The sequence below is a fragment of the Arvicola amphibius genome, chromosome X (assembly GCF_903992535.2).
Source record: "Arvicola amphibius chromosome X, mArvAmp1.2, whole genome shotgun sequence".
Classification (NCBI taxonomy): Eukaryota; Metazoa; Chordata; class Mammalia; order Rodentia; family Cricetidae; genus Arvicola; species Arvicola amphibius.
The window spans coordinates 4,874,646-4,887,185 of NC_052065.1; the positions used below are offsets into that span (position 1 = coordinate 4,874,646).

The 12,540-nt window shown below is 41.2% G+C and overlaps 1 protein-coding gene across 3 annotated transcripts in view; it reads left to right on the forward strand.

The window, feature by feature from the left end:
- Window positions 1-2,039: 2,039 nt before the first annotated feature.
- Window positions 2,040-12,540, forward strand: part of Rps6ka3 (ribosomal protein S6 kinase A3) — a 103,487-nt gene continuing 92,986 nt past the window's right edge. For 2 of the 3 annotated variants that reach the window (XM_038316618.1, XM_038316619.1), the window contains exon 1: window positions 2,056-2,129. Coding sequence is in view for 1 of the 3 variants with exons in the window: in XM_038316621.1 (XP_038172549.1) it covers window positions 2,061-2,129 (69 nt within the window). In the remaining 2 variants the exon portion in view is untranslated. Of the gene's footprint in view, window positions 2,130-12,540 lie in introns of all 3 variants that reach the window. The other variant, XM_038316621.1, reaches the window with a different exon arrangement.

Genomic DNA, 12,540 nt, shown 5'->3' on the forward strand with positions numbered 1-12,540 from the left:
TCCCTCTGTCTCCTCCAGATTACTCTGAGCCTGCCTAGCCGTTGTTCAAAGTGAGCTGTCCCTGAGTCCAAGGCTGAGGGAGAGGGCTCACAGCAAGAATTTCCGGCTGCCTTCCCTAAACAGTTGGAGCTTTCATCAGAGGAGGCTCCCAGGCCTGGAGGGGCATGCTGCAGATGGCAGCAAAAAGAGCCCAGCACCTGTCTCTGGCGGGCCGGGCAAGCAACCTTGCACAGACTGCACAGACCTGGCCAACTGGGCGTGGGTCTCTAAGGTCATTCTCACACCTGCGGAAGGGAGGGTGGAGAGAACTCTCCAGGTGTCTGGATCCCCAGGATGATTAAAGGAAACTGTTAAAAGGCGTGCAGGGAGAGCGCAGCGGGGGGACGCGCTGTGGTAGCCAAGCGTGGGAGGCTAGGGATGCCTCCCTCCAGGCCTTGGGGACTGAAGAAACAAACTGGCCAGAGATTCCCCTGTGCTTTTTTTCCCCTTCCTGGCGATTAGCCAGGGGCTGCAGTAGCTTTCCACTCAACCCAGCGACTTTTACACGTTTCCACCCAGGCATACAGTACGCCTAAACGGCTGGCGCGATGAACCCAGGACTGAACGAACCTTCCTGGAACCCACTCCGAGAGACCAGGCTTTAATTCCCAAACTCTTAGAATTCTGCGGCTTCGAAGCCGACAGAAGATTGGGTTCCCTTAACCCAGGGCTTCCTCTTCTTGTGCAGGAGGAGGAGTCACAACCTCCTCCTTCTCCTCCGCCTACAACCAGCTTGATTTAAAAAAAAAATCTAATCTTTTATTTAAAGTCAACGGAGGAGCAGGAACCCCGCGCTCCTGCCTACAAGATATTTTTACTAACTCCTTAATCTCTGCCAAGAAGGGCAACCTTAAGGAACCTCTGTTTTCTTTGAAGATTTAGGTAGCAAGGCAGGGGTGTGACAGTCTGGGCTGAAACTCGAGGGCTCTACGTACTTGGGAAGGGTTATTGGGGCGGAGGTAGGGTGGGACGGGAAAAAAAATCGCAATACTAACAATTTAACAGGAAAATCAACTTGAAAAGCTTTGACTCAAACTGGGAGCCTAACCCACAAGGGGCTGGCTCCCAGGCACGAAGCCTCTCGAGTCCGGTCCAAGAAGAGGCAAAGGGGTCAGGTGAATACTCGGCACGTGATCCTGAAGAGGAAGAGTCTCGGGCCAGGAGGGGATGTGCCCATAGCCTAGGCGCGCCCACGCGCACCCCTGGAGGAGAAAGGCCGAAAAGACATCTCCCGCCTCCGCTCCAGGCTGCTAGCACGGGACTGCTCCCCCAGCGCCCTGCCTAGCTTCTCCAGCTGAGCGCGAACCCCTCTGCTCTCACATTCTTAGCGAACCTCCAACCTGCTTGGACTCGTGGCAGTTAAAGTCACCCAGCCTCTCTCGTCCTTCCTGCATTGCCCATTTCTCCCCCCTCTCCCCCCTCCCCAACTCCCGCCAACGCCCCCAAATCTCTTGGGCTCGCCCTTCCTGAAAGTAGGCGAGGCCCAGAAGCCGAGGCTGGGGAGGAGGAGGGAGGGGTGGGGGTGGGAAAGGGGTGGAGCCGAGCGGAGAGGCCCGAGGGCGTGTCCTGCAGCAGCCACGCCCCTGGGTGCGCGCGGTGGTGGTGGCAGCAGCCCAGCCTCGCTCTGAGAGACAGGTATCGCTTAGACGCCATGTTGTGAGCGGAAGTGGGGGGGCGCTCGGCGGTCGCTTTTGCTGGGAGCGGGCGCGGGAACCGGCGGGGAGGGGAGGCGGGGGGCGGAGCCCTAGCCCGGGCGGCGGAAGGAGGAGAGGAAGAAAGGGGCGAGCCCTGGTGCCTGGCGGCAGCGCGAGGCTCTCGCTCGGAGTGCGGGCGGCTGTGGCTAGGCGCTGGGCATTCGGGCGTTCAGTGTCGGCGTCGAGCTCGCTCTCGGGAGCCGCCGCTGGTCCTGCTGCTGCTTCTCAACTCTGCCTGGCGCTCGAGCGGCGAAGGAGCCGGGCCGGCTGTGGGGCGGGTGGGGAGGGAGGAGGTGGTGAAGGCGGCGGGCCGGGGAGGGGGGGAAGATGCCGCTGGCGCAGCTGGCGGACCCGTGGCAGAAGATGGCTGTGGAGAGCCCCTCCGACAGCGCTGAGGTGAGTGCAGCCGGGCGGCGAGGCAGACGCGCCCCTTCCCCACGCCCCCGCCGGCTAGCTCTCCTCCCCGGAGCTGCCCCTTTGACCACCTTCTCCGGCTCACATCTTGTCCCGGGTGCGGGATTCTTCCTTGGGTCGTTGGGGTTTGCCGATCGTCTGTCTGTTCCTCACTCACTCACTCTCGTCTCTCCCAGGCTCTTTTTTGGGGGGCTGAGGGGCGGCTGCCGGTGTGGCGGCGCGTGGGGTTTGGAGTGGGCGCTGAGGCTTTGCAAGAAGCCGGTTTTAATCAACTTTGCGTGGGGGAAGCAGGAGGCAATGCGGGAGCCGGCGGGGAGTTGTGAAGTTTAGCCCTGCCGGCTCCGGGGGATTCTCCGGAATCTTAGCGACTTTGGGATAATGGGTTCGGTTCTCCCTGGAGCCAATACTTGAGTCTGGCCAAGGGAGGGGATTGCTGCAGAGAGACGGGTGCACTCAAGTCAGGGTGGTGAGCCATGAGGATTTTGAGTAAGGGGTACAGGACTGAGGGGCACCCCCCATCTGTCGCTGCGCTTTTCGCCGCTGCAAAAGAAAAACGGGACGCCTCCGGTACCCCACTCCCCGGTTTTTGAGGTCACTGAGTTGTAAGACCCTGAGTATAACTTTGTTTCCTGTCCGTGGAGGTGAACGGGTGAAATTCAAGGAGATCAGCGGTAGCTGTAAAGGGCTATCTGGTTTTCCTCGCCCGGGATCTGGTGACCATCCCTGAGACACCCACCGCGGTGTCAAAAAGCCCAAACAGTATACCCAAACAAGGCAAAACAGAATTTCTGCGGACACATCCCAGCACCGAGCTTTTCCCAGCTGCCCCTGTCCCAGAATCAACTCAAGATCTGAGAAAATAATCCAGACACGATCCACTCCAGGGTATCAGCGCCCCTCTCCAGAGTGGAAAATCAGTTCCTGATGGTGGCGCGCCTGTGATTCTTCTTTCTTGACTTTTCGCTGCCTTCTGTCCTCGCAGCGGACTTTAGGGGATTACAGGATGATAGGCTGGGTGTGTGTAATAGTTACTGAGCGAGTGACCCCATTTCTGGAAAGCATGACTGAAACGCGGGGGTGGAATAGGGCAGGCTCTGATGAGTGGTGTTCTTGGCGGCAGTGGCTGCCCCTGCCGGCCTCCGCAGTGTGAGAGGTGGATAGGGTTACTGGTTACGTCAGTAAAACTCAGGCTCAGTTTGGTGTGAGATGCGGGACACTTACATTCTCCGGGAGGGGGAAAAGGGGTGGAGGAAAGGAATCCATTCAAATCATTTTTCAGGTTTTTCTCCCTAGTCACTACACTGCCATATAAAAATATTTGCTTGATCTTCCTAAATTCAGGAAGCATTCGAGTCCATACTTAATATATTTTGTTACAAGATAATGCCTTTAATATCTATTTAATATCTAAATGCCTCTCAAAAATATAAAAGATGTAGACACATGTTGCCATGTTAAAAGGAAATGCCTGTGTAAAACAAAAAAAGAAATAGTGTTTTTACGACTGGCAGAATTACAAGAATTTTATTTAAGTTTGAGAGCCAATATGATTCCGTAAGCCTTTAATAACAAAGTTAAATTTAGAATGTTTAATCATCATTTGCCTGGATAGTGTGTAAAACAAGGGGGGCTCTTCTTTTTTTTCCCTTTAGAAAAAATTACATTTAAAAATACATCTATCAAGGTGTTAAAATGTTCCCACAGTACTAACTACACTTGTCGAAGAAATTGTATATGTTTAGTATTTGCTTTTTAATTTATTTTTTTCTTAGCTTTTTGAGACAGTCCAGGCTGGCCTGGAACTCACTCTGTAGACCAGGCTGGCCTTGCTCTCACAAAGATCTGCTTACCTCTGCCTCCCAAACACTGGGGTTAAAGGCATATGCCTCCACACCCAGGTATGAGTCTGCTTTTTAAATACACACAGTAACAATTATGATTCAAAATGAATCCACTGATAACATTAAAATGATTTATTAAAGCTATACCTCAACAAATTGCCTTTAGTTTGTTTCCTTTGTTTGCTAAATTGTTCATCCACATTTTTCCTTGGCATGTGTCAATATGCAGGGAGAAATCATTTAAAATTCTACTTTAACCTTTTTCTGTATAGTATTTAGATAAATACTATATGTATAGCATTTAGGTAAAGTACAAGCCCACTTATTTAGCATCTACTATATGCAAAGGTATTGTGCTATACCTGCTGTTTGATTTTATCCTTACTGTAACCCAGCAGAGAGGATTGTGGTCCCCATTGTTACAGATTAGGAAACTAAATTCAGTAGTTAAAAGCACAAAGATTATAAATAGTAAATGGTAGAGCCATAATTTGAAATCAGGTAGATACAATTTGTGTGCTTTGCTTTATGTTAGAATAGGTGCTTCAAATCATTTGTCAAGGCATAAACATACTAATAGAGATCATGATATTCTTCATAAGCAAATTTAAGATCTGATTTAGGAAAGCATTAATTTATAATTATATATTAATAATATATATTAATGATGTGTACAAGAGAGAGAGAGAGAGAGAGTGTGTGTGTGTGTGTGTGTGTGTGTGTGTGCGCGCGCTCATATTGTTAGTGTCATGTTTTCCAAAGCATGGTGGATAAAATTCCATTGTAATTTCTAAAAATTTTTCTTACTATTCTGGCATAAAGTATGTCAGAACCAGGTATTGCCTGCCTAGGTTTATTAAAGGTAGACTTCAACAAATTGCTTTTAGATACTCTGTTTCCTTTGGTTGTTAAGCTATTGCAAGTAAAATGTTTCTTATATGATTTTAAAATACTGAAATCAGTGAGAGAAGAGAGTTTTCATAAAAACTAATATTGATACCCATTATTATGTCATCTCCTCCCCAGTAGACTTGCATCAGGGAATAATTGTATTTTACCATAGAAATAACAGGGTTTCTAAAGAAATATTTACTTAAGCAAGTGCATCAGATATTTCCTCTCCTTGCTAAAAGATTTTGTTTGCTCTATATAGGATTACATTTACGGTCTCATCACTAGATAGACTGAGCTCTTGTAAACAAACTCCTTTTTATTTCTCTGAATCCTCAGCAATTAACACAATGCCTGGCACATATATATTATGAACTCAATAAATGCTAAGTGAATCATGAAGGTTTAGAATAGGGTACTTATGACTCTTAATCTATGTTATCATTTTAATTCCTCATTGAAATATGAACAGTTTAAAAAGACCTGCATGCCTCTAAAAACACAAGCAGTTTCTTCACTCTTTCACACCAGTGTTCCTGCTTTAAGACCTCACACAAGCCTCATGGTGTTCAAAAAAAAACCACTTGTGGTTGAACTCAAACATGATAGGCTAGAACTAGGCCAAATGTTGAAGGCAAATTTAGGATATTTAAGTACTACGTAAACAAAGTCAGGGTTATTAGAAGATCAAAATCACTTCCTAAATAGATATTCAGAAGTCCTTAGTGGATTACTTAAAGTTGCAAGTACTTTTTTTTTTGATATTTGACTGTTAGGGGATATCAAGGATATCAAGGAATTGTGGTTCTTCTACAAATCCACTGCTGTCAGGAGCAAATATCACTAGATGACAAGCCTAACTTAAAGTATATGGTTTTCCTTAGTTGCACTGGAATTGGAATAAATGCTAATCTAAATAGAAAACAATATACAAGTAATAAAATGAATATTATTTATGCTCTTTAAAAATAGACACAATGCAATACATTATATATATTATGAACAATGTTCTTATACAATGTGTTGCATAAAAATAATCACCTTGACTTCTTTTAAATAACAAGTACCTAACAGGCATTGAAAAATAATATATTTGATAACAAAAAAGAAACTTTGTATTGTCGCTCTTTAGTGAACATAGAGCCATTTTAACCTCAAAATTAGTAATCCTTTTATAATACAGCACAGGGTTTTACAGTATTTCTAGTATGTATTATATAGGCTTCTTGAGTTTAATTTGTTGGGAAAGTGTTTTATTCATCTATGATGATTGACTTTTAACAAATGTTTTATTAAGTTCTTTTTCCATTTCCTGTTTCATTTTTACCACTTTTCAGGTTTTTTATTCCTCCAAATGAAGATCTGAGGCAAGGACAGGTATTACTTCATGTCAGCTCTCAAGTTACTATGACACATTACTGAATACTTCATTGTTTTCAGTGATTTGGATACAGGACAACATTTTTTAAAAAAAAATCCAGAAATCTGCTTTATTTTGGCTGCTGAATCCTGTGTTAGTAGACTATCCAAAACGTGAAACTTCCCCTGTTCCTTTGAACTTTAAGATAAAGAGGTAAAAGTGTTTACTCAAAGAAGCAAATATAGGCATACTTGGCCTTTTCTTTACTGCAGTTCTGGAAATCACAGTAAATATAATCCTAATTTTACATAAGAAAAATGATATAATTTAGATGTGCAGTCTTGAACCAAGGATTTGTCTTGGTAAGTTGTAAAATAAATAAAAGTATAGCAAATTATTTATCTAGAAATCTGAATTGCAAAATTGTTCTTAAACTTCTCTTTAATTATCATCTACTAAAAAATTCATATCATTGTCATAGTTAACAAGATTTGCTCTATCCTTCCATGATCTAGTACATGTGTAATGTCAGACTATAAATGATGAGTGACGTCAGAGTGGCCTGATTCACTCATTGCACATTGGATGCATTAGGCCCAGTGGCTCCGATTGTAATGAAAGATAATAACATTTGCTTGTCTCTCTAATGATGCATAAGTGTAATAATGTTCAATTGTTGGTGTGTTTTAGTGAAAAATACATTTTAAGCATTGAAATACACTTTCACAAGTGTGTGTGTGTATTTACATCTCATTCTCAATTCATATCATAGAAAAATTAAGTGATTAAGTTTTTTTTAGATTTATTTATGTGTACAATGTTCTGCTGGCATGTACATGCCAGAAGAGGGCACCAGGTCTCAGTAGAGATGGTTGTGAGCCAACATGTGGTTGCTGGGAATTGAACTCAAGGCCTCTGGAAGAGCAGCAGCCAGTGCTCTTAATCTTTAAACCATCTTTCCAGCCTGTGATTAAGTTTTAATAGATAGTATTAACACAACCTTATATCCACCCATGTGTTGTTCCGAATCTTCAAAATAAGTATAAAAATATTGACTTCAGAGTTGTGATGAGAATTAAATATATTGATAGTATGTGTAAAACAATTGTATAATCTATGGTTTGTGTTTATTAAGTAATACTTATAATTGACTTGTTCAAAGAACTGTCTTGGATTTTTTTTTGCAGAATTAAGCAAAACAAGGAAAAATCATTTATTTGGTTGATTATTTTAAACAATCATTATAATATCTGAATATACCTGTAAGGGTAAAATAGAAGTCTCTTCAGTCTTGTTCTTTTTGTGTTGTTCTTTCCGAATATTATCTTTAAAGGATAAAAACCAATAAAGAGCATCATGAGAGACATGTCAAGGAAAAGAAAGACAGAAACGTGTGTTCCCATCTTAAAACTGTTTGGAAGGAATGTCATGAACTGGCATGCCAGTTTTTTTTCTTAGAGATAAATAAAATGAAAGTAGACCATTCACATGATGCTGTCTTATGATCAGTGAAATACAGAATTGCCTGTACATTGATCTCTTGAAGATAATATATTTGTAAAGAAATGGTTAAAGTCAATATATAGCATCAATAAATAAAATTTTAATTTTCTAAAGTATATCAAAGCAAGGTATATACATGTTTTCATAATTTAGGGTTAATCAATTCTTGTTCATTTTAATTTTAGGGAAATTAATATAGCACACTCCCTTCCCATCAATGTAAGTACATTTATTTTGGTTATTGAACAGGCCATCGATAAATAGGATTTCCTGTCTAGAAATGTAAACCTTTGGGTTTTGTCTGTTAGGTGTTGGTACTTTAAAAACTTTAAATACTATAGAGTATTTTACAGAGAAGACTCTAGAGACACTCTTAAAAATCTCCAGAGGCTCTGGAGTTATTATTGAAGGATATATGTAACCCAGCAATCAACCTCTCCTGTAAAATAAGAGCATGTGACATCAGTAAATTTAAAAATCTGGAGTTCCATGAGATGAGCCAGTATCTTTACTGCATAATTTCTGAGAACTTTTAAGATGATGTACACAGTGAAACTGCAAAACAGTATTTGAGCCAGGGGTACAAGTGAGATCCCATCTTTATAAAACAAACAAGCAAAACAACAAAGTTTTTATTTGAGACTTGATGTCAGAACTCTGTTTTCATGAACCACCTCTTGGAACCGTAAACAATACAAGTGTTTTACAGAACAGTTTTAGAAAGTTCAGTATCTTAGGTAGGTGGTAGTAGTGCACGCCTTTAATCTCAGCACTTTGGAGGCAGAGGCCGGAGGATCTCTGTGAGTTCAAGGCCAGCCTGATCTACACGAGCTAGTTCCAGGTCAGGCAACAAAGCGACACAGAGGAATCCTGTCTCGAAAAACCAAAGAGAGACAGAGAGAGAGAGAGACAGAGAGAGAGAGAGAGAGAGAGAGAGAGAGAGAGAGTGTTAGTTCAGTATCTTGTAACTTGATCATTATTGCCTGGAGAAGAGCTCCTATTTTTAATTGTTTTATAAAAAAAAAAAGCTATACTGAAGCTTTTGGCTTTGTCAAGAAATTTTTCATTTCATTTTTAATTAAAATATTTCTGAGTTGTACAATTTTCAATTCAGTATTGGACTAAAGTTTAAATATAAGATGTTTCAGTGGGTAAAGATGCTTACTCACCAAGCCTGATGACCTGAATTCAATCCTGGGACCCACATAAGCCAACTCTCATAAATTGTCCTCTGAATACATGTGAAGACACATGTGTATGCTGTGGCACATGTGCACTATAACATTATTGTGCCCCACTTCCATCAAATGTTAAAAACAACATATTTTTAAATAAAACTTTTTAAAAATTAAAAATTTTGATTTGATTTGAAATTTTATGGTTCTTAGTTATATAATTCCTTAATACCACACCTTTACTAAATTACCCTTACATTAACTTCCTCTAAATTTTGTTAAGTATTCATAGTTTTTTCACTTTTTATTTTCAGATAAGGGCTCAATGTAGTCTGGGCTGTTCTCAAATTTGCTATGTGGCTGAGGCTGGCCTAAAACTGCTGATCCTCTAGCCTCAGCTTTCCAAGTGCTGGGATTATATGTGTGCACCACCATGCTCAACATTTTTAAAATAAGGGGTTTTGTTTTTTTTAAACTATATGCCACGTTATTCGTCTGTCAGTCTCCCTGCCACCTCACATTGTCCTTTTTTTTAAAGATTTATTTATTATATATACAACATTCTGCCTCCATGTATGCCCACACACCAGAGGAGGGCACCAGATCTCATTACAGATGGTTGTGAGCCACCATGTGGTTGCTGGGAATTGAACTCAGGACCTATGGAAGAGCAGCCAGTGCTCTTAACCTCTGAGCCATCTCTCCAGCCCTACATTGTCCTTTTTTTAATATATTTTTTTATTTTATTTTATTTTATTTTTTTGGGGGGGGGGGTTTCGAGACAGAGTTTCTCTGTGGCTTTGGAGCCTGTCCTGGAACTAGCTCTTGTAGACCAGGCTGGCCTCGAACTCACAGATATCCGTCTGCCTCTGCCTCCCGAGTGCTGGGATTAAAGGCGTGCGCCACCACCGCCCGGCTACATTGTCCTTTTTAAAAATTAACTGCTTCTAACTTACAGTTAGTAGAGGTTAGAAAACTAGGAACCATTTTTAATTTGGGAACATTTTGATTTCATTATTTTTAAATTCACCAAATAATGTATAAGAATGTCCTCAATCTTTTATTAGACTCTGTCCATTATGTAGAGCAGGATTGTCCAACATTTGATATTACAACTTGTTATCATTTATAAATAACTCATAGTTAGGGATTTATGTAAGCTGTGGGTTGGTGTAGACATACCTAGAGGATCAGGTATTTATTGGATATATTGCCTAATAGTAAATAGTAATTTTATGTTTTGGCATACCATAACAAAATGGCTCATTTATTGCCTTCTCTTAAAGATGTCAGCTACAAAGTAGAATGTGAATGAAGTACCAACCAGGAAGCTGTAAAGTGGGTCCAGTTTTGTTTTGGGGAGATTTTATTGGCTTCCCAAATATTAGAGATATTATACACTTAAATATCAATCCAAAAGCATTTTTAGATTTCTTTGTTCTTCTCCTATAGTAGAAGTAGGGTTACAGTCAAAGTAAGTTAAATATAATTTCTCTATCTTAGCTAATACAGTCTCTTAAACACTTTAGGTCTTGATTATGTTTTGTTGACTGTATAAATCAAATTTTATATCATCATGTTACACATGATTTTTTGTTTGTTTTTTGAGACAGGGTTTCTCTGTAGTTTTGAAACCTGGCCTGGAACTCACTCTGTAGACCAGACTGGCCTGGAACTCACAGAAATCCACCTGTATCTGTCTCTTGAGTGTTGGGATTAAAGGTGTGCACCACCACCGCCTGGCACATGTGATGATCGTTAAATCTGACCTGGTCATCTAGATTTTTGTATGCTTAGCTCTAATCCTTTAGTTCACAAAACTTGTTACAGGAAACAGTTCAGTCATATGATATGTTTGAGAAGCAAGTTGTCAAATGACAGCCTAAAGCAAAAGATCATTTTGTTACCAATAAATTGAACTGCGTCTTAACTAGAGATCTTATGAAACCTACAGTAAAATCCTCAACATTAGAACATTATATATTTCTTCGCATTGGTTAACAGAGGTGAATTTTTATTTTTTAAATTCTGGAAACAGTATAAAATAATGAATATTTGCTTTTTAAAAGATCTGCCAGCTGTGCATAGTTGTACATACATATAATACCAGTGTATGAGAGACTTCATCTCAACTAGAGAAAAAAATGGATCTGGGGAGATGGTTTGGTGAATAAAAACAGTTACCATATAAACATGGAGACCTGAGTTTGAATTTGCAGAACTCATGCAAAAGCCAGACTTGTAGCATGAGCATTGTGTTTTTATCACTCCTACTGGGAGGTGGAGGGCAGAAAGAGAGAGAGAATCCCCTGAAACTCAAAGGCCAGATGCCCTGACTTATGCAGAGGAAAAACAACAGAGACCTGGTCTCAAATAAGGGGAGGACCTTCACAGATTGTCCTCTGATCTCCACATGTGCTCTTTGGCCTGTACCTAGCCACTCTTCACATATATGTGCTCACATACACATTGTGTACACACACACACACACACAGAGAGAGAGAGAGAGAGAGAGAGAGAGAGAGAGAGAGATTAAGACTGGAAGAGGGATGGGGATATGGTTGAACATTTAAGAGTGCCTGCTGTTCTTCCAAGGCACTGGATTTCAGTGTTTAGCACTCATGTTCTTTGGGTTCCTTAACCACCTGTAACTCTAATTCCAGGGAATCTGGCGCCATCTTCTGGCTTCTGTGGGTATCTATATGCACTGGCATACATATTTTTTAAAAGCACCAGGATTTATCCCTACTTCATGCACTGGGTTTTTGGGATCCTATTCTCTTTGGATGGATACCTTGCTCAGCCTAGATATAGGAGGGAGGGCCTTGGACCTTCCACAAAGCAATGTGCTTTACCCTCTCTGAGGATTGAATGGGGGTGGAGTGGGAGGGTGTATGGAAGGCATGGGAGGAGGGAGTGGGAACTTGGATTGGTATTTTTTAAAAATCGAATAAAAAGAATGAAAAAACTTCAAAAAAGAGAATTATTTTATACAATTGAACTTATAGCTCAGCACTGTTCAATACAGTGTTAATAGTGGATTATTAGGCACTTAAGACATAGTTGGTGTTACTGAAAAACAGTTCTGGGGATGGGACACAGGATTTCACATATGCTAGGTAATTGCTCTATCACTAAGCTACATCCCAGCCCTGAATTTTTAGATTAGAGTCACCTATATTTTTTTTCTACTGTATAGACCAGTGCAGTTATAGATTATAAGGATTTGTACAAATAGAACTCCCCTTTTGCTTCTAGTTGCTCAATAAATATTTTTAAAGCAAAAGGGTAGAAATTCGTTGGTAATCTAAATCTAAAAAAAAAAACCTCCAAAGTTAAATGTTAAGTCAGTGTATTAAATGAGTTTTTTTTTTTTTTTAAGAATCCTCAGTCAGGCAGTGATGCTCCCACCTTTAATCCCAGCATTTGGGAGTCAGAGGCAAGATGGATCTCTGAAAGTTTGAGGCCAGCCTGGTCTACAAAGCAAGTTCTGGGATAGCCAGAGCTGTTTTTATAGAGAAACCCTGTCTCAAAAAGCAAAAATAATCCATCTCAGTTACCTCTGTTCTTCCTACCTTCTTCCCTTCAGGTTCCTGGTAGCAAATGGTATAATTCAAGAGAAT